The 26,842-nt window shown below is 38.9% G+C and overlaps 1 protein-coding gene across 7 annotated transcripts in view; it reads right to left on the bottom strand.

Moving 5' to 3' along the window:
* Positions 1 to 8,702: 8,702 nt before the first annotated feature.
* The window catches only part of EPN1 (epsin 1), a 315,777-nt gene continuing 297,637 nt past the window's right edge, over positions 8,703 to 26,842 (bottom strand). For all 7 annotated transcript variants that reach the window (XM_053690619.1, XM_053690620.1, XM_053690622.1 and 4 more), the window contains one exon: positions 8,703 to 13,442. In XM_053690619.1, the coding sequence (XP_053546594.1) occupies positions 13,057 to 13,442 (386 nt within the window). In that variant the 3' untranslated portion in view covers positions 8,703 to 13,056. The remainder of the gene's footprint in view (positions 13,443 to 26,842) is intronic.

Here is a 26,842-nt window from a genome sequence, read left to right as displayed (position 1 = left end):
ACATAATATTTCAAAGCTCTTACTACATCCAAAGACTGTAAAGATCTCTCCAGAGAATTCTTAGGATTAGGACACAATGAAGGAACAACAATTTCTCTACTAATGTTGTTAGAATTCACAACTTTAGGAAAAAAATTAAATGAAGTCCGCAACACCGCTTATCCTGATGAAAAATCAGAAAAAGAGATTCACAAGAAAGAGTAGATAACTCAGAAACTCTTCTAGCAGAAGAGATAGCCAAAAAGAACAAAACTTTCCAGGAAAGTAATTTGATATCCAAAGAATGCATAGGCTCAAACGGAGGAGCCTGCAAAGTCTTCAGAACTAAATTGAGACTCCAAGAAGGAGAGATTGACTTAATGACAGGCTTGATATGAACCAAAGCCAGTACAAAACAATGAATATCAGGATGATTAGCAATCTTTCTGTGAAAAAAGAACAGAAAGAGCTTAGATTTGTCCTTCCAGAGAACTTGCAGACAAACCCTTATTCAAACCATCTTGAAAAAAATTGTAAAATTCTAGGAATTCTAAAAGAATGCCAAGAAAATTTATGAGAAGAACACCATGAAATGTAAGACTTCCAGACTAGGTAATAGATCTTTCTAGACACAGATTAACGAGCCTGTAAGATAGTATTAATCACTGAGTCAGAGAAACCTCTATGACTAAGTATTAGCCGTTCAATCTCCATACTTCCAAATTTAATGATTTGAGATCCTGATGGAAAAATGGGCCTTGAGACAGAAGGTCAGACCTTAACGGAAGTGTCCAAGGTTGGCAACTTGCCACCCAAACAAGATCCACATAACAAAACCTGTGTGGCCATGCTGGAGCTACCAGCAATACAAATGAACGCTCGATTAGGATTTTGGAAATCACTTTTGGAAGAAGAACTAGAGGCGGAAAGATATAAGCAGGTTGAAAATCCCAAGGAAGTGACAACGCGTCCACCGCTTCTGCCTGAGGATCCCTGGATCTGGACAGATACCTGGGAAGTTTCTTGTTTAGATGAGAAGACATCAGATCTATTTCTGGAAGTCTCCAGATTTGAACAATCTGAAGAAAAAACCTCTGGGAAGAGACCATTCGCCCGGATGTAACGTCTGGCGACTGAGATAATCCGCTTCCCAATTGTCTATAACTGGGATGTGAACCGCAGAAATTAGACAGGAGCTGGATTCCGCCCATGCAAGTATCCGGGATACATCTCTCATAGCCTGAGGACTGTGAGTCCCCCCTTGATGATTGACATATGCCACGGTTGTGACATTGTCTGTCTGAAAACAAATAAACGATTCTCTCTTCAGAAGAGGCCAGAACTGAAGAGCTCTGAAAATCGCACAGAGTTCCAAAATGTTGATTGGTAATCTCGCCTCCTGAGATTCCCAAACCCCCTGCGCTGTCAGAGATCCCCATACAGCTCCCCAACCTGAAAGACTTGCATCTGTTGAAATCACAGTCCAGGTTGGACGAACAAAGGAGGCCCCTTGAACTAAACGATGGTGATCCAACCACCAAGTCAGAGAAGATCTAATATTGGGATTTAAGGATATTAATTGTGATATCTTTGTATAATCCCTGCACCATTGGTTCAGCATACAAAGCTGTAGAGGTCTCATGTGGAAACGAGCAAAGGGAATTGCGTCCGATGCTGCAGTCATGAGACCTAAAATTTCCATGCACAAAGCTACCGAAAGAAATAATTGAGACTGAAGGATTCGACAAGCTGAAACCTTTTTCAGACGTCTCTTTTCTGTTAGAGACAAAGCCATGGACACTGAATCTATTTGGAATCCCAAAAAGGTTACCCTTGTCTGGGGAATCAAGAAACTCTTTGGTAAATTGATCCTCCAACCACGTCTTTGAAGAAACAATACAAGTTGATTCATGTGAGATTCTGCAGAACGTAAAGACTGAGCAAGTACCAAGACATCGTCCAAATAAGGAAATACCGCAATACCCTGCTCCCTGATTACAGAGAGAAGGGCATCGAGAACCTTTGAAAAGATCCTTGGAGCTGTTGCTAGGCCAAAGGAAAAGCAACAAATTGGTAATGCTTGTCTAAAAAAGAGAATCTAAGGAACCGATAGTGGTCCGGATGAATTGGAATATGAAGATATACATCCTGTAAGTCTATAGTAGACATATAATGCCCTTGCTGAACAAAAGGCAGAATAGTCCTTTTTTTTTTTTTTAGATATTTTTAGATTCAGAACTGGACTGAAAAAAATCTCTTCTTTGATACAATGAATAGATTTGAATAAAAACCCCAGGCCCTGTTCCAGAACTGGCACAATTCCCCAGCTGACTCCAGGTCTGAAACACATTTCAGAAATGCCTGAACCTTAACTGGGTTTACTGGAATGCGTGAGAGAAAAAATCTTCTCACAGGCGGTCTTACCTTGAAACCTATTCTGTACCCTTGTGAAACAATGATCTGAATCCAAAGACTTTGAATCGAATTGATCCAAACATCTATGAAAAAAACGTAACCTGCCCCCTACCAGCTGTGCTGGAATGAGGGCCGCACCTTCATGCGGACTTGGGAGCTGGTTTTGATTTTCTAAAAGGCTTGGATTTAATTCCAGACTGGAGAAGGTTTCCAAACGGAAGCTGCTCCTTTAGGGGAAGGGTCAGGCTTTTGTTCTTTATTCTGACGAAAAGAAACAAAAACGATTAGCAGCCCTATATTTACCTTTAGATTTTTTGCCCACAGGCAAAAAAGGCTCCCTTCCCCCCAGTAACATTTGAAATTATTGAATCTAACTGAGAACCAAATAATTATTACCTTGGAAAGAAAGACAGCAACGTTGACTTAGAAGTCATATCTGCATTCCAAGATTGAAGCCATAAAGCTCTTCTGGCTAAAATAGCTTAAGACATATACCTGACATCAATTCTGATGATATCGAAAAAGGCATCACAAATAAAGCAAATTAGCATGTTGAAGGAGTTAAACAATGCTATAAGCATTATGGTCTGACACTTGTTGCGTTAAAGCCTCCAACCAGAAAGTTGAAGCTGCAGCAACGTCAGCCAAAGAAATAGCAGGTCTAAGAAGATTACCTGAATATAAATAAGCCTTCCTAAAAAAGGATTCAAACTTCCTATCTAAAGGAAAATGAAGTACTATCTGCCGTAGGAATAGTAGTACGTTTAGCAAGAGTAGAAATAGCCCCATCAACCCCGGGGATTTTCTCTAAAAACTCTAATCTAACAGATGGTAAAGGGTACAATTTCTTAAACCTTGGAGAAGGAGTAAATGAAGTACCCAGACTATTCCATTCCCAAGAAATTACTTCTGAAATAGCATCTGGAACTGGAAAAACTTCTGGAATAACTGAATTTAAACGCTTAGTAGCTTTAATATCAAGAGGACTAGACTCCTCCATATATAATGCAATCAACACTTCTTTAAGTAAGGAACAAATAAACTCCATTTATCAGTGTCAATATCTGAGGTAGAATCTTCTGAACCAGATAGATCCTCATCAGAAATAGATAAGTCAAAATGATGGCGGTCATTTAAAAATTAATCTGAAATATATGAAGTTTTAAAAGATCTCTTACGTTTACTAGAAGGAGGAATAACAGACAGAGCCTTCCGAATAGATTTAGAAACAAATTCTATAACATTAACAGGAACATCCTGAACATTAGATGTTGAAGAAACAACAACAGGTAATGGATTATTACTAATGGAAATGCTATCTGCGTTTGATAGCTTATTATGACATTTATCACAAACAACAGCCGGTGGAACAGTTACCAAAAGTTTACAACAAATGAAATTAGCTTTGGTAGAACCGACATCAGGCAGCGCTTTTCCAGAAGTAGATTCTGATCCAGGGTCAGGTAGAGACATCTGGCAATATGTAAAAGAAAAAACAACATATAAAGCAAAATTATCAAATTCCTTAAATGGCAGTTTCAGGAATGGGAAAAAATGCAAAATGAAACAAGCCTCTAGAAAACCAGAAGCAACTGAAAAGTGAGACTGAAATAGTGTGAAAAAAAACTGGCGCCAAGTATGACGCCCACACATTTTTGCACAAAGAATGACGCCCATATTTTTTGGCGCCAAAAAAAGTCTGCAATACACATGCGTCAAAAATAACGCAATTACGTGAAACTTCCGGCGCCAACTACGACGCCGGAAATGACGACATTTTTGCGCCAAAAATGACGCAATAAATAGAAGAATCTTCTGCACCCGCGAGCCTAGCAGCCCGCAATTTTTGAAAAAAAGTCAATTGAAAATTTTAAGGTAAGAAAAATAAAATTTATATGCATTTTCCCAAAAAAATGAAACTGACCGTCTGAATGAAGGAATACTGATTATCCTGAATCATGGCAAATATAAGTTTAAACACATATATTTAGAACTTTACATATAAAGAGCCCAACCATAGCTTTGAGTGTCATAAAAAGAAATAAGACTTACTTACCCTAAGACACTCATCTACATATAGTAGATAGCCAAACCAGTACTGAAACGAGAATCAGTAGAGGTAATGGTATATGAGTATATCGTCGATCTGAAAAGGGAGGTAGGAGAAGAAATCTCTATGACCGATAACAGAGAACCTATGAAATAGATCCCCTAGAGGAAGACCATGGTATTCAAATAGGCAATACTCTCTTCACATCCCTCTGACATTCACTGCTCTATGAGAGGAAAACCGGGCTTCAGCCTGCTGCGAAGCGCATATCAACGTAGAATCTAGCACAAACTTACTTCACCACCTCCATGGGAGGCAAAGTTTGTAAAAACTGAATTGTGGGTGTGGTGGGGGGGGGGGGGCGTATTTATAGGCATTTTAAGGTTTGGGAAACTTTGCCCCTGCTGGTAGGAATGTATATCCCATACGTCACTAGCTCATGAACTCTTGCTAATTACATGAAAGAGACAGCATACGAGGAGTACCAGCTTGATTAAAAACAAAACTTATTCTCCTTGTTAAAAACAGGTATCACATGGCTTAAGGTACAAATGCATGAAAAACTGCAGAACAGCTGACACAAAACAGCTTTTGGTTGTATTCTAAGCTGCTAGCAAGTTAGAAGCACCTCAATTAAAGGAAATAAAGTCCTCCTATTGGTTACTCAAAGCGTTACATCATCACATTCTGTTAACACTTAATATACTGTACATATCTGAATATAGATCAAACTTTTCTCTTCTAAAGCATACCACATCATTCAATTACTATCATACAGTGTTTGTATTCAACTTTGTATTAAAGGGACCTTCCTTAATAAAAACAGAATTTATGTTTACCTGATAAATTTCTTTCTCCTACGGTGTGTCCGGTCCACGGCTTCATCCTTACTTGTGGGATATTCTCATTCCCTACAGGAAATGGCAAAGAGAGCACACAGCAAAGCTGTCCATATAGCCCCCCCTCTGGCTCCGCCCCCCAGTCATTCGACCGACGGTTAGGAGAAAAAGGAGAAACTATAAGGTGCCGTGGTGACTGTAGTGTACAGAAAAATAAAATTTTTAAACCCGACTAAAAGCCAGGGCGGGCTGTGGACCGGACACGCCGTAGGAGAAAGAAATTTATCAGGTAAACAAATTCTGTTTTCTCCTACATTGGTGTGTCCGGTCCACGGCTTCATCCTTACTTGTGGGAACCAATACCAAAGCTTTAGGACACGGATGAAGGGAGGGAACAAGTCAGGTAACCTAAACGGAAGGCACCACAGCTTGCAAAACCTTTCTCCCAAAAACAGCCTCCGAAGAAGCATAAGTATCGAATTTGTTAAATTTGGCAAAAGTATGCAGAGAAGACCAAGTCGCTGCCTTACAGATCTGTTCAACAGAAGCCTCATTCTTGAAAGCCCATGTGGAAGCCACAGCTCTAGTAGAGTGAGCTGTAATTCGTTCAGGAGGCTGCCGGCCGGCAGTCTCATAGGCCAAACGGATGATGCTTTTTAGCCAAAAGGAAAGAGAGGTAGCAGTAGCTTTCTGGCCTCTCCTCTTACCAGAATAGACGACAAACAAAGAGGATGTCTGTCTGAAATCCTTTGTTACTTCTAAATAGAATTTTAAAGCACGAACTACATCTAAATTATGTAACAAACGTTCCTTCTTCGAAACTGGATTCGGACACAGAGAAGGAACAACTATTTCCTGGTTAATATTCCTATTGGAAACCACCTTTGGAAGAAAACCAGGCTTTGTACGTAAAACTACCTTATCTGTATGGAATACCAGATAGGGTGAAGTACACTGCAAAGCAGACAATTCGGAAACTCTTCTAGCAGAAGAAATAGCAACCAAAAACAGAACTTTCCAAGATAGTAATTTAATATCTATGGAATGCAAAGGTTCAAACGGAACCCCTTGAAGAACTGAAAGAACTAAATTTAGACTCCATGGAGGAGTCATAGGTCTGTAGACAGGCTTGATTCTAACTAATGCCTGTACATCTGGCACGGCTGCCAGACGTTTGTGCAACAAGACAGACAGAGCAGATATCTGTCCTTTTATAGAACTAGCTGACAAACCTTTATCCAAACCCTCTTGGAGAAATAAAGTATCCTAGGAATTCTAATTTTACTCCAAGTGTAACCCTTGGATTCGCACCAACAGATATATTTTTGCCATATCTTATGGTAAATTTTCCTAGTTACAGGCTTTCTGGCCTGAACCTGAGTATCTATAACCGAATCTGAAAACCCACGCTTAGAATCAAGCGTTCAATTTCCAAGCAGTCAGTTGCAGAGAAACTAGATTTGGATGTTCGAATGGACCTAGAAGGTCCTGCCTCAAAGGTAGCTTCCATGGTGGAGCCGATGACATATTCACCAGGTCTGCATACCAAGTCCTGCGTGGCCATGCAGGAGCTATTAGAATCACCGAGGCCTTCTCCTGTTTGATCCTGGCTACAAGCCTGGGAAGGAGAGGGAACAGTGGAAACACATAAGCTAGATTGAACGACCAAGGCGCCACCAATGCATCTACTAGTGTCGCCTTGGGATCCCTGGATCTGGACCCGTAGCGAGGAACCTTGGAGTTCTGACGAGACGCCATCAGATCCATATCAGGAATGCCCCATAGTTGAGTTAACTGGGCAAAGACCTCCGGGTGAAGTTCCCACTCCCCCGGATGGAAAGCCTGACGGCTCAAATAATCCGCCTCCCAGTTGTCTACTCCTGGGATGTGAATTGCAGATAGATGGCAGGAGTGATCCTCAGCCCATTTGATGATCTTGGATACCTCTCTCATCGCCAGGGAACTCTTTGTTCCTCCCTGATGATTGATGTACGCTACAGTCGTCATGTTGTCCGACTGAAATCTTATGAACCTGGCCTTCGCTAGTTGAGGCCAAGCCAGGAGCGCATTGAATATCGCTCTCAGTTCCAAAATGTTTATCGGGAGAAGAGACTCTTCCCGAGACCTGAGCTTTCAGGGAGCCCCAGACCGCGCCCCAGCCTAAGAGACTGGCGTCGGTTGTGACAATGATCCACTCTGGTCTGCAGAAACTCATTCCCTGAGACAGGTGATCCTGAGCCAACCACCAGAGGAGTGAGTCTCTGGTTATCTGGTCCACTTGAATCTGGGGAGACAAGTCTGCATAATCCCCATTCCACTGTTTGAGCATGCACAGTTAAATTAATTCGAGCAAAAGGAACCACGTCCATTGCCGCAACCATTAGTCCTATTACCTCCATGCACTGAGCTATGGAGGGCTGAGGAATAGATTGAAGAACTCGACAAGCATTTAGAAGCTTTAACTTTCTGACCTCTGTCAGAAAAATCTTCATTTCTATAGAGTCTATTATTGTTCCCAGAAAGGGAACTCTTGTGGATGGGAACAGGGAACTCTTTTTAACACCACATACTCTTTACCATCCCCGTGGAGATGCTACTTGTTCAGAGCGGCAAAGAGAATGACTGGGGGGCGGAGTCAGAGGGGGGGCTATATGGACAGCTTTGCTGTGTGCTCTCTTTGCCATTTCCTGTAGGGAATGAGAATATCCCACAAGTAAGGATGAAGCCGTGGACCGGACACACCAATGTAGGAGAAATTATTACTAAGCACATCTACCTAATAGGATAATCTCACAATTTATATTATTATCTACAAACTATATACAAAAACATTTTATAGACAAAGACTATATATTAACGTATGTCACCTAAATTAAGATAGCTGTTTTTCTTTAAGAAAGCATTGTTATTTTTAATGTGTTGTGTTTAACTTTGCAAAAACGCCATTTGTGGCTGGTCCCGAAATATTAGTAAGTAATGTACAAAGACGAGACAAAATCTATTTCAAAATGCAGACCGCACAAGAGTTCCTTTCAGCATATGGGTGATTAGTCTACCAGATGTGTATTAAATGGACAGCACACACATTGTAATTACAAGGCTAAACACAGTCATTAAGTTGGTATAAAGTTGTTATGCAGTTGTTATCCATTAAAGCCAGTTAGGGAAAGATTTCTAGCAGGATTACCCTTGAGAAGTCAACAGGGTGAATTTACAGCTCCACGAATAAGAAAATCCAAAATTGTCAAAGCTAAATTACATGAAAAGGGGAAAATTATGAAGTATATTGCAAAGTTACCTTTTCTATTAATCTCAAGGTGTTTACGATCCCCTCAAGTAGTCATTTGAAAGCACAAATAATAACTATTAATAATTTAATCAGCTAAGTAAGAAATAACTCACAAACGTTGTACAATACATTATGAGAATTTTGTTTTATTTTTTCAACCCAGTTCATTTATCATATTATGCATACAAGTATATTTAACAAATAAAATAATCACATAGTATGATAACTTTTTACCTGTATTTTCCAAAACATTGATTTTGACTCGAATTGTTCATTTCTTCCATGCCCTAATGCCCTGCCCACCCATCTCTGAAAAAAACTGTAGGTATAGGGCTTGATGCCAGGGTTTTACAGGGTCCAAACAGGTTTTTCAAAATGACAAAAACGGAGCTAGAGTCCATTGACAGTCCCAAAGAGTTGAATTAGAAATGAGCAAACATAAATCATTTTCACTTAAAAATAGGTTCTGAAATTAAATAGTCACAATTTCATCATCTTTCTTAGCAGTTCTACCAGTATGTCTTTTTTCTCTTGTAGTTTTTATTCTGGCATTAAACAGCATTAAAGCAATAAAATGATAAACATCAAATTCCACGCACAGGTGGGACGATGCCTCATCTGTTTGACAAACAAGTAATCAACTTGCTTAAATGAAGTTGCGCAGTAAAATGTCTACTTATTACTCTTTTGTTAGAGCTTGAAAAAAAAAGGACAATCAATCAATAGTCCATATTGCAAATCCCTTTCTAGTGCCTCTGTTTCCCTTTCAGATTTACCTCGGAGATTATTTAAAAACAAAACTGCCTCTTGAAGACGGTGCAATGTGAGCTTACTGGAAACTATTAAAAATACTGTAATCTCTTTTGGGTGTTTTAAAAGACCATATTTAGTCACAGTGGGGTTTCCCCCCCAAGATGGCTGCATCTTAAGCATGTAAATATGAAATGAAGACATTTTCCCATTTTCTGCTTCTTTGAATCTGCTTAAGAATGAGGTGAAATGTTACAGTAATAATTCACTAAGTGTTCTTATCTAAATGGTTGGCTACAACTTCTGCTTTAATTCTTAAAAAAGAAATTAACATTAAATTAATGAAAGTAAACAGATGTGGAAAGGCTTAAATTTAGTCAGTCAGTCTTGTTACATGAAGTCCTTATTTAAGGACTGTTCCTGAGTAACAGAATTAAATGACTAGTATACTCATGTTTCATTATTCCACTGTGAGTAGATTGCAAATAAAGCACTAATTAAAAAAATATACAGAACATTTATCAATAATAGCTTATCTATATCCATTATATGACATTTCAGAATTTCATCACTAGACCAGCCTTTAATTTGAACACCATGTTTTCTAATAAGTAAGGTCTTCTAATTTTATTTATATCATACTGGGTCTACACAATTCCGTTCTATTCCTGTGGTTGAAGATAGAGAATAGCAGCACTAGTCTAACAGCAAGCTAACAGACAAGCCATAGTAAGTTGTCTACAGAAAACTAAAGAACTACGTCATTTGGATCTGCAGACCAATTATACAGTTGAAAAGGACAAGAGCCAAAAGAAATGTAGTTCAAAGTCTAGTTGGTACTTTATGGCACATTTAAAGGACTAAATGGTCAAGTGTCTCAAGGAATAAAACTGGATCTTGTACAAATAGGTAACAAACTATACAAATTCAAATATCAATGCATGAACTTTGGTAGCCATAGAAGAGGTCCCTTTTGTATGTTAAATATTGAGCAGAAAAGCTGTAATTAAGCAGTGGATCCTAGATTTTCTGCATGAAGTTCCACTTTATTCTCTTTAGCCACATAATTTCATATCTGGCCATGTTGAACACTTTTTATCCAAAGCCTGTAACTTGGAATGGAGTCATTTAGTTTTCGGGCAACATTTGCGATAATACAGCGGCAAAAAGCAGCACTTATCATATTTATTTATAGTGCGGTCTGTAGTGATGATCTATAACAATATTTCTCTAACCCTTGCAATGGTTATATACACTGTCTACGCAAAACCAGCGTAGTTCCCTTTAAGAACGATGTGTGAAAAAATATTCTGCTGTCATTTCATGGAAGAGTTAGAGCTATATAAACCACTGAAGATCTAAGTTGCAAAAACAGATTTTTAAAAGCAACATGTGTACTGAATAAAACTGGAGAAATGGTGTCTAAAGTATCAAAACACACTTTTATACACAGAATTAAATTATGTTGCATAAAATTCCGAAGTTTTTCCACCGGACATACAAATATCAGCTTTAAAACATTTCAAGAACGACTATTCAGCGAATGTAAATACCTGCCCAGTTTCTAAAAAAACATTTATTACAATTCTTAGGCACGCAAATAGTTGTTTCACTGCATTTTTGTTAATATTCTTATTTTAAAGACTGCTTGAAAATAACAATGCGCGAGAAAGGGAATACCAGCATCAATACAATTCGGGATATTTGTGGCAACAAAAGCTGCTTGTATCAGAATAGTCTATTGCATATCAAGGTTATCTACTTATGATGAAATATTGCAAAAAAAAATGAAGGCTGGTTTAAAAGGATGATGTATTCTATGTTGCTGCATTATGAAAGCTTTATTATGTGCAAGTTGTCTCAATAAATATGTTTTTTAAAAGTGAAATCTGAATGATTTAAGCCAATTACTACGGCAATTCAACAGCCAGAAATTGGCTTAAAGTTGGCTTTTCTGCATCTGACATTTCTTCATTTAATATCTTCTCAATTTTATAAATATTTTTAAATGCTTCCAAAACCAAATAATCTGCATTTTAAACACAGAAGCTGTGATAGTGGCTCTCATACTCTAATTTACACCTACTATCAATTTTTATTTGTTCTTTTGCTATCTTTATTTAAAAGTAGGAATTTAAAGCGTAGGAGTCAGCCCATTTGACATGGAGCACCATGGATAGCGCTTGCTTATTGGTGCATACAGTTAGTAAACCAATAAGCAAGCATAACCCAGGTTCTCAACCAAAAATGGGCCGGCTTTTAAGCGTTACATTTCTGCTTTTTAAATAAAGATAGCAAGAGAACGAAGAAAAATTGATAAAGGAGTAAATTAGAAAGTTGCTTAAAATTGCATGTTCTATCTGAATCATTAAAGAAAAATGTTGGGTTCAGTGTCCCTTTAACTGTATGTGCTCTTCTATGTTTATTTTAAAGAAATGCCCTAGGGCAATGTTAGCCATATGATCTGAGTCTTGTAATATCCAAGACATTTTCTATACAAAATCCAGTATTGAGCTTCCTGAATAATTCCTTAAGATTTTATAATTGAAAAACAAAACAAAAAAATACCCATAGGAAGCTAAGTTTGTTTAAAATAAAACACAAACTCACTGAAAAAAATGACAATTTAGACACCGGTATTGCTTAGGGTTCCAATCTCCTAATTCTTAACCTTAAAGGTCTGATTAAAAAAAATAAATAAATAGCTAGAACGTAAGCAGGTACAGACTGAAGTACAATACACTGCAACAGTGAAAGCTTCTGCAAAGCAACTTAATTAGCTTCAATTAATAGATTTTTAACTAAAATATACTTTTAAAACTATAGTTTATCAACACATTATATTAGAATATAAATGAAATGTTTAAATTCACTGATTTTTTTTCAAACACACATTTTCTTATTTGTTTCCTTAAATTGTAAAAAGGAATAAGCAAATGTAAAAAGATTCACTATTCATTTTATTTCTATTGTGAACAGGAAACCACTTCTATAAAGATTTTAGGCTCAAAATCACCTTGTCAATGTGCACAAATTCATTCCAATTATCAGAAGGAAAAAAAAAAAAAGAAAATCAAGTCGTGCAGGTTTCTTTTACTCTTCGAGAGACTAAAGGTATTCTGGAAGCGTTAACTTTTTAGTGTTATGTACTTAGTACAATTTGCTAAATATGGCATTTCATAATGGACCAGAGTTGCTATATTTAATGATAGCCTTCAAAGTGCATCATGCATCCTCTGATGGGTCGTAATACTTGGGCTTTATGCGTATGATGAAATACTTCTATTTTGTATGGGAAAAGCCTTAATGCCTAAACTGAAGAAAAATGTGCAAGTTAAAATGTCACAATTGGAAAGTTTAAAGGGCTAGCAGGAAGAAACAAATTAAACTGATCACAAATCATATTAACCTATATTAATGCAAATGACCAACAGAAGGAAAAGAATGAAGACGGCTGGTTCTAGCATAGTGCTATTGATTATCAATCTGCTGAACACATGAATTACAGTCTTATACCTTCACCTGGACTTTTTAGTTAAATACTATATCTTGGTATTTAGAGGCACAGTGAATGAGAAACAGACAACAAATATTTCTGCTGTTTAAATGGGTTTTGCCACAAGAGATGGTATAAGGACATAGGGAATTGCTGTGGTGGTAGTATGAAGATAGTACTCTTGAACCATCGCCCCTGGTCATCGCCACTACAAACTCCATGACCCTCCCACACTGCATTACAACAGGAAAGGGTTAGTACTTGTCACAACCTGTGTCGATAAATTAGGGACAAGTGGCTGCGTTACCATCTGCTGAGATGGCATCATGGTGGGCAAACCCAGAGGTACACCAGGCGCCACGGCAGCAACTGGCATGCCAGTAACTCCAGCCATAGGCTGCATTCCGACCATTGGAGATACATTGGCTAAAGGAATCCCAGGGGCTAAAGGGGACACAGACACTATGGGAGAGACAGAACTAAATGGAATGGTTGCAGGTGTTTGGCCAGCAGGTGTAACTGGCTGTCCCAATGACATCACAGGGCTGGAACGAAGCTGATTCAATGTAAGAGATGACTGCTGATTAGGTTGGAATGGATTTGTTGTGGTTGAACTTGCTGCACCTGTAAAAAAAAAAAAAAAGTGGAACACAGGAAATACATTAAACGTGCTGTGAATACATAACTGGCCCAGTCCCAAATAAGCCCAAACAAGTTAATATCTGATTTTGAAATTTAGCAGTAAGAATTAGTTATTGCACAGTTTAAAAGGGACAGTCAACACCTTTTAAATACAAGATTTACAAGACATTTATGTTTTGCTGTAAAATAATCTGTTTTTAAACAAATTAAAGGGACAGTTTACTCAATTTTTTTCTCCCCTTTAATTTGTTCCCAATGATTCACTTTACCTGCTGGAGTGTATTAAATTGTTTACAAGTATTTCCATTGACCTTATATTGGCATTTGAATTAGTTTATTTAGCCTGTGGTATCCCCACCTATTCTAAAAAGTGTTTTGCCTCGAGGCCAAACTGTGTTAACACAGCCAGTAAGAGAAATTACACTCCCAGTGGGGTATAGAAGAGATAAGGTAATAAAATGTTAAATTTCCATTGTTCTTTTCAAGTATTGGTCTTTGGTTTATGGACAGATATAAGATAAAGAAGCAGGTATATGTACACAATGTGATAAAGTAATGAGGTCTAATTTTACCTACAAGCTCAACCCATTTTATTAGGTTGTGGCCTTAAAACACAAACACATAATTTATGTAAGAACTTACCTGATAAATTCATTTCTTTCATATTGGCAAGAGTCCATGAGCTAGTGACATATGGGATATACAATAAAGTTTCCCAAACCTCAAAATGCCTATAAATACACCCCTCACCACACCCACAATTCAGTTTAACGAATAGCCAAGCAGTGGGGTGATAAAGAAAGGAGTAGAAAGCATCAACAAAGGAAATTTGGAAATAATTGTGCTTTATACAAAAAATCATAACCACCATAAAAAGGGTGGGCCTCATGGACTCTTGCCAATATGAAAGAAATGAATTTATCAGGTAAGTTCTTACATAAATTATGTTTTCTTTCATGTAATTGGCAAGAGTCCATGAGCTAGTGACATATGGGATATCAATACCCAAGATGTGGAGTCTTCCACTCAAGAGTCACTAGAGAAGGAGGGAATAAAATAAAAACAGCCATATTACGCTGAAAAAATAATCCACAACCCAAAAAATAACATAATTTATGCTTACCTGATAAATTTATTTCTCTTGTAGTGTATCCAGTCCACGGATTATCCATTACTTATGGAATATATTCTCCTTCCCAACAGGAAGCTGCAAGAGTCCACCCACAGCAAAGCTGCTATATAGCTCCTCCCCTAACTGCCATATTCAGTCATTCGACCGAAAACATGCAGAGAAAGGAAAAACCATAGGGTGCAGTGGTGACTGTAGTTCAAATGAAAAAATTTCCATTGTTCTTTTCAAGTATTGGTCTTTGGTTTATGGACAGATATAAGATAAAGAAGCAGGTATATGTACACAATGTGATAAAGTAATGAGGTCTAATTTTACCTACAAGCTCAACCCATTTTATTAGGTTGTGGCCTTAAAACACAAACACATAATTTATGTAAGAACTTACCTGATAAATTCATTTCTTTCATATTGGCAAGAGTCCATGAGCTAGTGACATATGGGATATACAATAAAGTTTCCCAAACCTCAAAATGCCTATAAATACACCCCTCACCACACCCACAATTCAGTTTAACGAATAGCCAAGCAGTGGGGTGATAAAGAAAGGAGTAGAAAGCATCAACAAAGGAAATTTGGAAATAATTGTGCTTTATACAAAAAATCATAACCACCATAAAAAGGGTGGGCCTCATGGACTCTTGCCAATATGAAAGAAATGAATTTATCAGGTAAGTTCTTACATAAATTATGTTTTCTTTCATGTAATTGGCAAGAGTCCATGAGCTAGTGACATATGGGATATCAATACCCAAGATGTGGAGTCTTCCACTCAAGAGTCACTAGAGAAGGAGGGAATAAAATAAAAACAGCCATATTACGCTGAAAAAATAATCCACAACCCAAAAAATAACAATTTATGCTTACCTGATAAATTTATTTCTCTTGTAGTGTATCCAGTCCACGGATTATCCATTACTTATGGAATATATTCTCCTTCCCAACAGGAAGCTGCAAGAGTCCACCCACAGCAAAGCTGCTATATAGCTCCTCCCCTAACTGCCATATTCAGTCATTCGACCGAAAACATGCAGAGAAAGGAAAAACCATAGGGTGCAGTGGTGACTGTAGTTCAAATGAAAAAATTACCTGCCTTAAAGTGACAGGGCAGGCCGTGGACTGGATACACTACAAGAGAAATAAATTTATCAGGTAAGCATAAATTATGTTTTCTCTTGTTAAGTGTATCCAGTCCACGGATCATCCATTACTTATGGAATACCAATACCAAAGCTAAAGTACACGGATGATGGGAGGGACAAGGCAGGTACTTAAACGGAAGTTACCACTGCCTGTAAAAAACCCTTTCTCCCAAAAATAGCCTCCGAAGAAGCAAGGTATCAAATTTGTTAAATTTGAAAAGTATGAAGCGCAGACCAAGACTCCGTCTTGTAAATCTGTTCAACAGAAGCCACATTTAAAAAAGGCCCAAGTGAAAACCACAGCTCTAGTAGAATGAGCTGTAATCCCCTCAGGAGGCTGCTGTCCAGCAGTCTCATAAGCTAAATGAATTATGCTTTTTAACCAAAAAGACAGAGAGGCTGCTGAAGTCTTTTGACCTCTCCTCTGTCCAGAATAGACAACAAACAAGGTGAACGTTTGATGAAAACTGTAGTAGCTTGTAAGTAAAACTTTAAAGCACAAACCACGTCCAATATTGTGTAATAGACGTTCCTTCTTTGAGGAAGGATTAGGATACAAGCATGGAACAACTATCTCTTGAGTGATGTACTTGTTAGATACCACCTTAGGAAAAAACCCAGGTTGGTACGCAGGACTACCTTATCCGTACGAAGGACCAGATAAGGAGAATCACATTGTAACACAGATAACTTGGAGACTCTACGAGTCGAGGAATTAGCTACCCAAAAGGAACTTTCCAAGATAAAGATTGATATCTATGGAACAAAAAAGGTTCAAACGGAACTTCTTGAAGAACCTTAAGAATCAGGTTTAAGCTCCATGGCGGAGCAACAGTTTTAAACACAGGCTTGGATCTAACCAAAGCCTGACCAAATGCCTGAACGTCTAGAATACCTGCCAGACGCTTGTGCAAAAAAATAGACAGAGTAAAAATCTGTCCCCTTTTAAGGAATTAGCTGACAACCCTTTTCTCAAAAACATCTTGGAGAAAAGATAATATCCTGGGAATCCAGACTTTACTCCATGAGTAACCCTTGGATTCATAACAATCAGATATTTACACCATATCTATGTTCAATTTTCCTAGAGACAGGCTTTCATGTCTGTATTAAGGTATCAATGACTGACTCGGAGAAGCCATGCTTTGATAACATCAAGCGTTCAGTCTCCAGGCAGTCCATCTCAGATTGATTCTATTTAGATGGTTGAAAGGACCCTGAGGTAGAGGGACCTGTCTCAGAAGCAGAGACCGTGATGGAAAGGATGACATGTCCACCAGATCTGCATACCAGGTCCTGCGTGGCTACGCAGGCGCTGTCAAAAACACCAAAGCCCTCTCCTGCTTGGTCTTGACCTCCGGAGGAAATCCCACTCCCCCGGAAGAAAAGTCTGACGACTTAGAAAATCCACCTCCCAGTTCTCAACACCTGGGATATGGATAGCTGATAGACAAGAGTGAGTCTCTGTCCAGTGAATTATTGTAAGACTTCTAACATCGCTAGGGAACTTCTGTTCCCCCTTGATGGCTGATGTAAGCCACAGTCGTGTATATTGTCCGACTGAGTATGATGTACCTCAGAGTTGCTAACTGAGGCCAAGTCTGAAGAGCATGGAATATCACTCCGTTCCAGAATATTTATTAGAAGGAGGGTCTCCTCCTAAGTCCACTATCCCTGAGCCTTCAGGGAGTTCCAGACTGCATCCCAACCTAAAAGGCTGGCATCTATTGTAACAATTGTCCCATCTGACCTGCGGAAGGTCATACCCTTGGACAGATGGACCCGACATAGTCACCAGAGAAGAGAATCTCTGGTCTCTTGGTCCAGGTTTAACAGGGGGACAAATCTGTGTAATCCCCGTTCCTCTGACTGAGCATGCATAGTTGCAGCGGTCTGAAATGTAGACGTGCAAACGGTACTATGTCCCTTGCCGCTACCATTAAGCCGATTTCATTCATGTACTGAGCCACCGAAGGGCGCGGATGGGATGAAAAAACACGGCAGAAATTTAGAAACTTTGAAAACCTGGACTCCGTCAGGTAAATTTTCATTTCTACAGAATCTATCAGAGTCCCTAGGAGGGAAACCCTTGAGATTGGGGATAGAGAACTCTTTCCTTGTTCACTTTCCACCCATGTGATCTCAGAAATGCCAGTACTATGTCCGTATGAGACTGGGCAATTTGGATGTTTGACGCCTGTATCAGGATGTCGTCTAAATAAGGGGCCACTTCTATGCCCAGCGGTCTAAGGACCGCCAAAGCGACCCCAGAACCTCCATAAAGATTCTTGGGGCTGTAGATATCCCAAAGGAAAGAGCTACAAACTGGTAATGCCTGTCTAGAAAGGCAAACCTGAAAAACGATGGTGATCTTTATGCATCACAATGTGAGGATAAGCATCCTTCAAATCCATTGTAGTCCTCTATTGACTCTCCTGGATCATAGTTAAGATGGTACGAATAGTTTCCATCTTAAATGACGGAATTCTGAGGAATTTGTTTAAGATCTTTAGATCCAAAATAGGTCTGAAGGTTCCCTCTCCTTGGGAACCACAAACAGATTTGAGTAAAAACTCTGTCCCTGTTCCTCTCTTGGAACTGGATGGATCTCGTACACAATGTAAGAATGCCTCCTTCTTTATCTGGTTTGCAGATAATTGTGAAAGGCGAAATCTCCCCTTTTTTTGGGGGGGAATCTTTGAAATCCAGAAGATATCTCTGGGATATAAATTCCAATGCCTAGGGATCCTGGGCATCTCTTGCCCACGCCTGGGCGAAGAATGAAAGTCTGCCCCCTATAGGATCCGTTACCGGATAGGGGTCCGTTCCTTCATGCTGCCTTAGAGGCAGCAGCAGGCTCCTTGGCCTGCTTATCTTTGTTCCTGGTCCGATTGTCTCCAGACCGCCTTGGACTGAGCAAAAATTCCCTCTTGTTTTGCCTTAGAGGAAGAGGATGCCACACCTGCCCTGAAGTTTTAAAAGGCACGACAATTAGACCTTTTTTTTTTTTTTTTGGCCCTTGATTTGGACCTATCCTGAGGAAGGGCATGACCTTTTCCTCCAGTGATATAAGCAATAATCTCCTTCAAACCAGGCCCGAATAGGGTCTGCCCCTTGAAGGGAAGTTAAGTAGCTTATTTATTAAAGTCACGACAGCTGACCATGATATAAGCCATAGCGCTCTGCGCGCCAGTATAGTAAAAAAAAACAGAATTCTTAGCCGTTAGTCTAGTCAAATGAACAAGGCATCAGAAAACAAAGGAATTGGCTAGCATAAGCTTGTCAAATATATTCATCCAATGGAGTCGCTTAACTGTAAAGCCTCATCAAGAGACTCAACCCAGAACGCCGCAGCAGTGACAGAAGCAATGTATGCAAGGGGCTGCAGGATAAAACCCTGTTGAATAAACATTTTTTATCCATTGGATCTAAAAAGCACAACTGTCCTCATCAGAGGTAGTGGTACGCTTAGCTAGAGTAGAAACTCTTCTCTCCACCTTAGGAACTGTCTGCCAGAAGTCCCGTGTGGTGGTAACTATTAGAAAACATTCTTCTAAAAAATAGGAGGGGAAGAGAACGGCACACCTGGTCTATCCCATTCCTTATTAAAAAATTTTTAGTAAACCTCTTTAGGTATTGGAAAAACATCAGTACACACCGGCACTGCATATTATTTATCCAGTCTACACAATTTCTCTGGCCCTGCAATTGTACACATTCATTCAGAGCAGCCAAAGCCTCCCTGAGCAACAAGTGGAGGTTCTCAAGCATAAATTTTAAATGTAGAAATATCAGAATCAGGTTAAATCATCTTCCCTGAGTCAAAAAAAAAATCACCCACAGACTAAGCATATTGTGAGGTAGTATCATACATGGTTCTTAAAGCGTCTGTATGCTCTGTATCTACCCCCAGAGCTAACTGCTTTCCTTTAATTTCAGGTAGTCTGACTAATACTGCTGCCAGAATATTATTCACCACCTTTGCCATGTCTTGTAAAATAAACGCTATGGGCGCCCTTGATGTACTTGGCGCCATTTGAGCGTGAGTCCCTGAAGCGGGAGTCGAAGAGTCTGACACGTGGGGAGAGTTAGTCGGCATAACTTTCCCCTCGACAGAATCCCCTGGTAAAAGAAACGCTATGGGTGCCCTTGATGTACTTGGCGCCATTTGAGCGTGAGTCCCTAAAGCGGGAGTCAAAAGGTCTGACACGTGGGGAGAGTTAGTCGGCATAACTACCCCCACGACAGAATCCTCTGGTGATAATGTTTTTAAAGACAAAAAATGATCTTTATTGTTTAACATGAAATCAGTACATCTGGTACACATTCTAATTTGGGGTTCCACCATGGCTTTAAAACATAATGAACACAGAGCTTCCTCTATGTTAGACATGTTAGAACAGACTAATAATGAGACTAGTAAGCTTGGAAAACACTTTAAATCAAGTTAACAAGCAAATATATAAAACGTTACTGTGCCTTTAAGAGAAACAAATTTTGTCAAAATTTGAAAAACAGTGAAAAAAAAGGCAGTAAAACAAACGAAATTTTTACAGTACATGTAATAAGGTAACAGAGCATTGCACCCACTTGCAAATGGATGATTAACCCCTTAATGCAAAAAACAGATAAAAAAAAAGACAGACGTTTTTAAAAACAGACACAACAAACTGCCACAGCCAACAGTGGGAAGCTTCAGTTAACTGTTTCTATGCAAAATTTAAGCCAGCCATGTGGAAAAAAACTTAGGCCCCAATAAGTTTTATCACCAAACATATGTTAAAAAACGATTAAACATGCCAGCAAACGTTTTAAAACACATTTTTACAAGAGTATGTATCTCTATTAATAAGCCTGATACCAGTCGCTTTTACTGCATTTAAGGCTATACCAACATTACAGTGTTATCACCAATGTACGTTAAAAAACGATTAAACATGCCAGCAAACGTTTTAAAACACATTTTTATAAGAGTATGTATCTCTATTAATAAGCCTGATACCAGTCGCTATCGCTGCATTTAAGGCTTTACTTACATTACTTCGGTATCAGCAGTATTTTCTTAGTCAATTCCATTCCTAGAAAAATATTTTACTGCACATACCTTATCTGCAGGAAAACCTGCACGCCATTCCCCCTCTGAAGTACCTCACTCCTCAGAATGTGTGAGAACAGCAAATGGATCTTAGTTACGTCTGCTAAGATCATAGAAAAACGCAGGCAGATTCTTCTTCCAAATACTGCCTGAGATAAACAGCACACTCCGGTGCCATTTAAAAATAACAAACTTTTGATTGAAGAATAAACTAAGTAGAAAGCACCACAGACTCTCACAACCTCCTATCTATGTTGAGGCTTGCAAGAGAATGACTGAATATGGCAGTTAGGGGAGGAGCTATATAGCAGCTTTGCTGTGGGTGGACTCTTGCAGCTTCCTGTTGGGAAGGAGAATATATTCCATAAGTAATGGTTGATCCGTGGACTGGATACACTTAACAAGAGAAAAGTTATTTTCACTTTGAAAAAAAAAAAACTTAAATCAAAAGCAGAAGAATCAAACTGAAACAGCTGCCTGAAGAACTTTTCTACCAAAAACTGCTTCCGAAGAAGCAAATACATCAAAATGGTAGAATTTAGTAAAAATATGCAAAGAGGACCAAGTGATCGACTGAAGCTTCATTCTTAAAAGCCCATGAAGTAGAGACTGATCTAGTAGAATGAGCTGTAATTCTCTGAGGCGGGGTTTGACCCGACTCCAAATAAGCTTGATGAATCAAAAGTTTCAACCAAGAAGCCAAAGAAACAGCAGAAGCTTTCTGACCTTTCCTAGGACCAGAAAATAAAACAAATAGACTAGAAGTCTTCCTGAAATCTTTAGTAGCTTCCACATAATATTTCAAAGCTCTTACGACATCCAAAGAATGTAAGGATCTCCCCAAAGAATTCTTAGGATTAGGACATAAAGAAGGGACAACAATTTCTCTACTAATATTGTTAGAATTCACAACCTTAGGTAAAAATTGAAAAGAAGTCCGCAAAACTGCCTTATCCTGATGAAAAATCAGAAAAGGAGAATCACAAGAAAGAGCAGATAGCTCAGAAACTCTTCTAGCAGAAGAGATGGCCAAAAGGAACAACACTTTCCAGGAAAGTAGTTTAATGTCCAATGAATGCATAGGTTCAAAAGGAGGAGCCTGTAAAGCCCTCAGAACCAAATTAAGACTCCAAGGAGGAGAAATTGACTTAATGACAGGCTCAATACGAACTAAAGCCTGTACAAAACAGTGTATATCAGGAAGTATAGCAATTTTTCTGTGAAATAAAACAGAAAGAGCGGAGATTTGTCCTTTCAAGGAACTTGCAGACAAACCCTTATCCAGACCATCCTGAAGAAACTGCAAAATTCTAGGAATTCTAAAAGAATGACAGGAGAATTTATGAGAACACCATGAAATGTAAACCTTCCAAACTCTATAATAAATCTTTCTAGAGACAGATTTACGAGCTTGTAACATAGTATTAATCATTGAATCAGAGAAACCTCTATGACTTAGAACTAAGCGTTCAATTTCCATACCTTCAAATTTAATGATTTGAGATCCTGATAGAAAAACGGACCTTGAGATAGTAGGTCCGGCCGTAATGGAAGTGGCCAAGGCGGGCAACTGGACATCCGAACAAGATCCGCATACCAAAACCTGTGTGGCCATGCTGGAGCCACCAACAACACAAAAGACTGTTCCATGATGATTTTGGAAATCACTCTTGGAAGAAGAACTAGAGGCGGGAAGATGTAAGCAGGTTGATAACACCAAGGAAGTGTCAGCGCATCCACTGCTTCCGCCTGAACATCCCTGGACCTGGACAGGTATCTGGGAAGTTCCTTGTTTAGATGAGAGGCCATGAGATCTATCTCTGGAAGCCCCCACATCTGAACAATCTGAGAAAACACATCTGGATGGAGAGACCACTCCCCTGGATGTAAGGTCTGGCAGCTGAGATAATCCGCCTCCCAATTGTCTACACCTGGGATATGTACCGCAGAGATTAGACAGGAGCTGGATTCCGCCCAAGCAAGTATCCGAGATACTTCTTTCATAGCTTGGGGACTGTGAGTCCCACCCTGATGATTGACATAAGCCACAGTTGTGATATTGTCTGTCTGAAAACAAATGGACGGTTCTCTTTTTAGTAGAGGCCAGAACTGAAGAGCCCTGAGAATTGCACGGAGTTCTAAAATATTTATTGGTAATCTCGCCTCTTGAGATTTCCAAACCCCTTGTGCTGTCAGAGACCCCCAAACAGCTCCCTAACCTGAAAGACTCGCATCTGTTGTGATCACAGTCCAGGTTGGGCGAACAAAAGAAGCCCCTTGAACCAAACGATGGTGATCTAACCACCATGTCAGAGAGTGTCGTACATTGGGATTCAAGGATATTAATTGTGATATCTTTGTATAATCCCTGCACCATTGATTCAGCATACAAAGCTGTAGAGGTCTCATGTGAAAACGAGCAAAGGGGATTGCGTCCGATGCTGCAGTCATGAGACCTAAAACTTCCATGCACATAGCCACTGAAGGGAATGACTGAGACTGAAGGCGCCGGCAGGCTGCAACCAATTTTAAACGTCTCTTGTCTGTTAGAGACAGAGTCATGGACACTGAATCTATCTGGAAACCTAAAAAGGTGAACCTTGTCTGAGGAATCAAGAAACTTTTTGGTAAATTGATCCTCCAACCATGTTTCCGAAGAAACAACACTAGTTGATTCGTGTGAGATTCTGCAGTATGTAAAGAATGAGCTAGTACCAAGATATCGTCCAAATAAGGAAACACTGCAATACTCTGTTCTCTGATTACAGATAGTAGGGCACCTAGAACCTTTGAAAAGATTCTTGGAGCTGTTGCTAGGCCAAATGGAAGAGCAACAAATTGGTAATGCTTGTCTAGAAAAGAGAATCTCAGAAACTGATAGTGTTCTGGATGAATCGGAATATGAAGGTATGCATCCTGCAAGTCTATTGTGGACATATAATGTCCTTGCTGAACAAAAGGCAGAATAGTCCTTATAGTCACCATCTTGAAAGTTGGTACTCTTACATAACGATTCAAAATTTTCAGATCCAGAACTGGTCTGAACAAATTTTCTTTCTTTGGTACAATGAATAGGTTTGAATAAAACCCCAAACCTTGTTCCTGAAGAGGAACTGGCATGATTACCCCTGAAGACTCCAGATCTGAAACACACTTCAGAAAAGCCTGAGCTTTTACTGGATTTACAGGAATGTGTGAGAAAAAATCTTCTCACAGGAGGTCTTACTTTGAATCCTATTCGATACCCTTGAGAGACAATGCTCTGAATCCAATGATTTTGGACAGATTTTATCCAAAAATCCTTGAAAAACCTTAATCTGCCCCCTACCAGCTGAGCACCTTCATGCGTATTTAGGGGCAGACTTTGGTTTCCTAAAAGGCTTGGATTTATTCCAATTTGAGGAAGGCTTCCAACTGGAAGCAGATTCCTTAGGAGGAGGATTGAGTTTTTGTTCCTTATTCTGACGAAAGGAACGAAAACGGTTAGAAGCCTTAGATTTACCCTTAGGTTTTTTATCCTGAGGCAAAAAAACTCCTTTTCCTCCAGTGATAGTTGAAATAATAGAATCCAACTGAGAACCAAATAAATTATTACCTTGGAAAGAAAGAGATAGTAATCTAGATTTAGATGTCATATCAGCATTCCAAGATTTAAGCCACAAAGCTCTTCTAGCCAATACAGCTAAAGACATGGATCTAACATCAATTTTGATAATATCAAAAATGGCATCACAAATAAAATGATTAGCATGTTGCAGTAAGCGAACAATGCTAGATATGTCAGAATCTAATTCATGTTGCGCTAAATTTTCCAACCAGAAAGTTGATGCGGCCGCAACATCACCCAAAGAAATAGCAGGTCTGAGAAGATGACCTGAATATAAATAGGCCTTCCTTAGATAAGATTCAAGCTTCCTATCTAAAGGATCCTTAAAGGAAGTGCTATCTTCCATAGGAATAGTGGTACGTTTAACAAGAGTAGAAATAGCCCCATCAACTTTGGGGATCTTTTCCCAAAACTCTATAGATTTTGCTGGTAAAGGATACAATCTCTTAAACCTTGAAGAAGGAGCAAAGGAAGTACCTGGCTTATTCCATTCCCTAGAAATCATATCAGAAATAGCATCAGTAATGGGAAAAACACCTGGGGAAAACACAGGAGGTTTAAAAACAGCATTTAAACGTTTATTAGACTGAATGTCAATAGGACTGGTTACCTCAATATCCAAAGTAATTAACACTTCTTTAATAAAGAACGCATATACTCTATTTTGAATAAATAAGTAGATTTGTCAGTGTCAATATCTGAGGAAGGATCTTCTGTTTCAGATAGATCCTCATCAGAAGAGGATGAATTATTATGTTGTTGGTGATTTGAAATTTCATCAGCTAAATGAGAAGTTTTAAAAGACCTTTTACGTTTATTAGAAGGTGGAATTGCAGACAAAGCCTTCATAATAGATTCAGAAACAAATTCTTTGAAATTTACAGGTATATCATGCACATTAGAAGTTGAAGGAACTGCAACTGGCAATGTACTATTACTGATAGAAACACTATCTGCATGTAAAAGTCTATCATGACAACTATTACAAATGACATTCGGTGGAATAATTTCTACAATTCTGCAACAAATGCACTTAGCTTTGGTAGAACCGACGTCAGGCAGCAATGTTCCAGCAGAAACTTCAGAGACAGGATCGGATTGGGACATCTTGCTCAATGTAAAAGAAAAAACAACATCTAAAGCAAAATTATCTATTTCCTTAAATGACAGTTTCAGGAATGGGAAAAAATGCAAATGCATAGGCCTCTTGATAGAAGAAAGCAGGAGGCAAACATGAATGGGGTATTGAAATAATGAAAAAATTGGCGCCAAGTATGACGCACAACGTAACGTAAACTTTTTTGGCGCCAAAATCGACCGGAAATGACACACTTGCGTCACTGACGCCGCCGTGTGAAAAGGTCTCGACGTCACGTATGACACCGGAAATGACGAAGTTGCGTCAAAAAACGTAATTTCCCGCGCCAAAAATGACGCAATAAAGTCTAACATTTGACGCACCCGCGGGCCTAATACCCGCAAATACAAAAGTAGTCAAAATTGAAAAAGACTAAACCCCAGGTAAGAAACAAATTTCTTAAAGTGTTTATATTCCCAAATATGAAACTGACAGTCTGCAGAAGGAAATACATGAACCTGACTCATGGCAAATATAAGTACAATACATATATTTATAACTTTATATAAATTGCATAAAGTGCCAAACCATAGCTGAGAGTGTCTTAAGTAATAAAAACATACTTACCAAAAGACAGAGTATATCGTCGATCTGAAAAGGGAGGTAGGAGATGAATCTCTACGACCGATAACAGAGAACCCATGAAAAAGACCCCCGTTAGAAAAATCATCGTATTCAATAGGTGATACTCCCTTCACGTCCCTCTGACATTCGCTGTACACTGAGAGGAATCGGGCTTCAACAATGCTGAGAAGCGCATATCAACGTAGAAATCTTAGCACAAACTTACTTCACCACCTCCATAGGAGGCAAAGTTTGTAAAACTGAATTGTGGGTGTGGTGAGGGGTGTATTTATAGGCATTTTGAGGTTTGGGAAACTTTGCCCCTCCTGGTAGGATTGTATATCCCATATGTCACTAGCTCATGGACTCTTGCCAATTACATGAAAGAAATCAGCTCATTCATATAAACAAATAAGCCATAAAAAGCAAATCTCATACATTTTATACTCTGCATCTGGTAAAAAAAGTAATTGGAAACACATTGAGGGAAAAACTATTTTATAGTATACTGTCCCTTTAACATATTTTCACTGCCATTATTTTTCAAAAGCCAAACTCTACCCACCATCTGCCTTATTTAAAAGGAGCCAATCAGGGATTTAGTTTGCAGGCAACAAAGCTGGCCACTGTTGTAATGTTAGTATATATTTAAAGGAACACAAAACCCAATTTTTTTCATTCATGATTCAGATAACAGAATTTATGCT

Source organism: Bombina bombina, chromosome 8 (assembly GCF_027579735.1).
Source record: "Bombina bombina isolate aBomBom1 chromosome 8, aBomBom1.pri, whole genome shotgun sequence".
NCBI lineage: Eukaryota > Metazoa > Chordata > Amphibia > Anura > Bombinatoridae > Bombina > Bombina bombina.
Note: the sequence above shows the minus strand (reverse complement) of the source record. Positions and strands in the feature narration are given on the sequence as shown.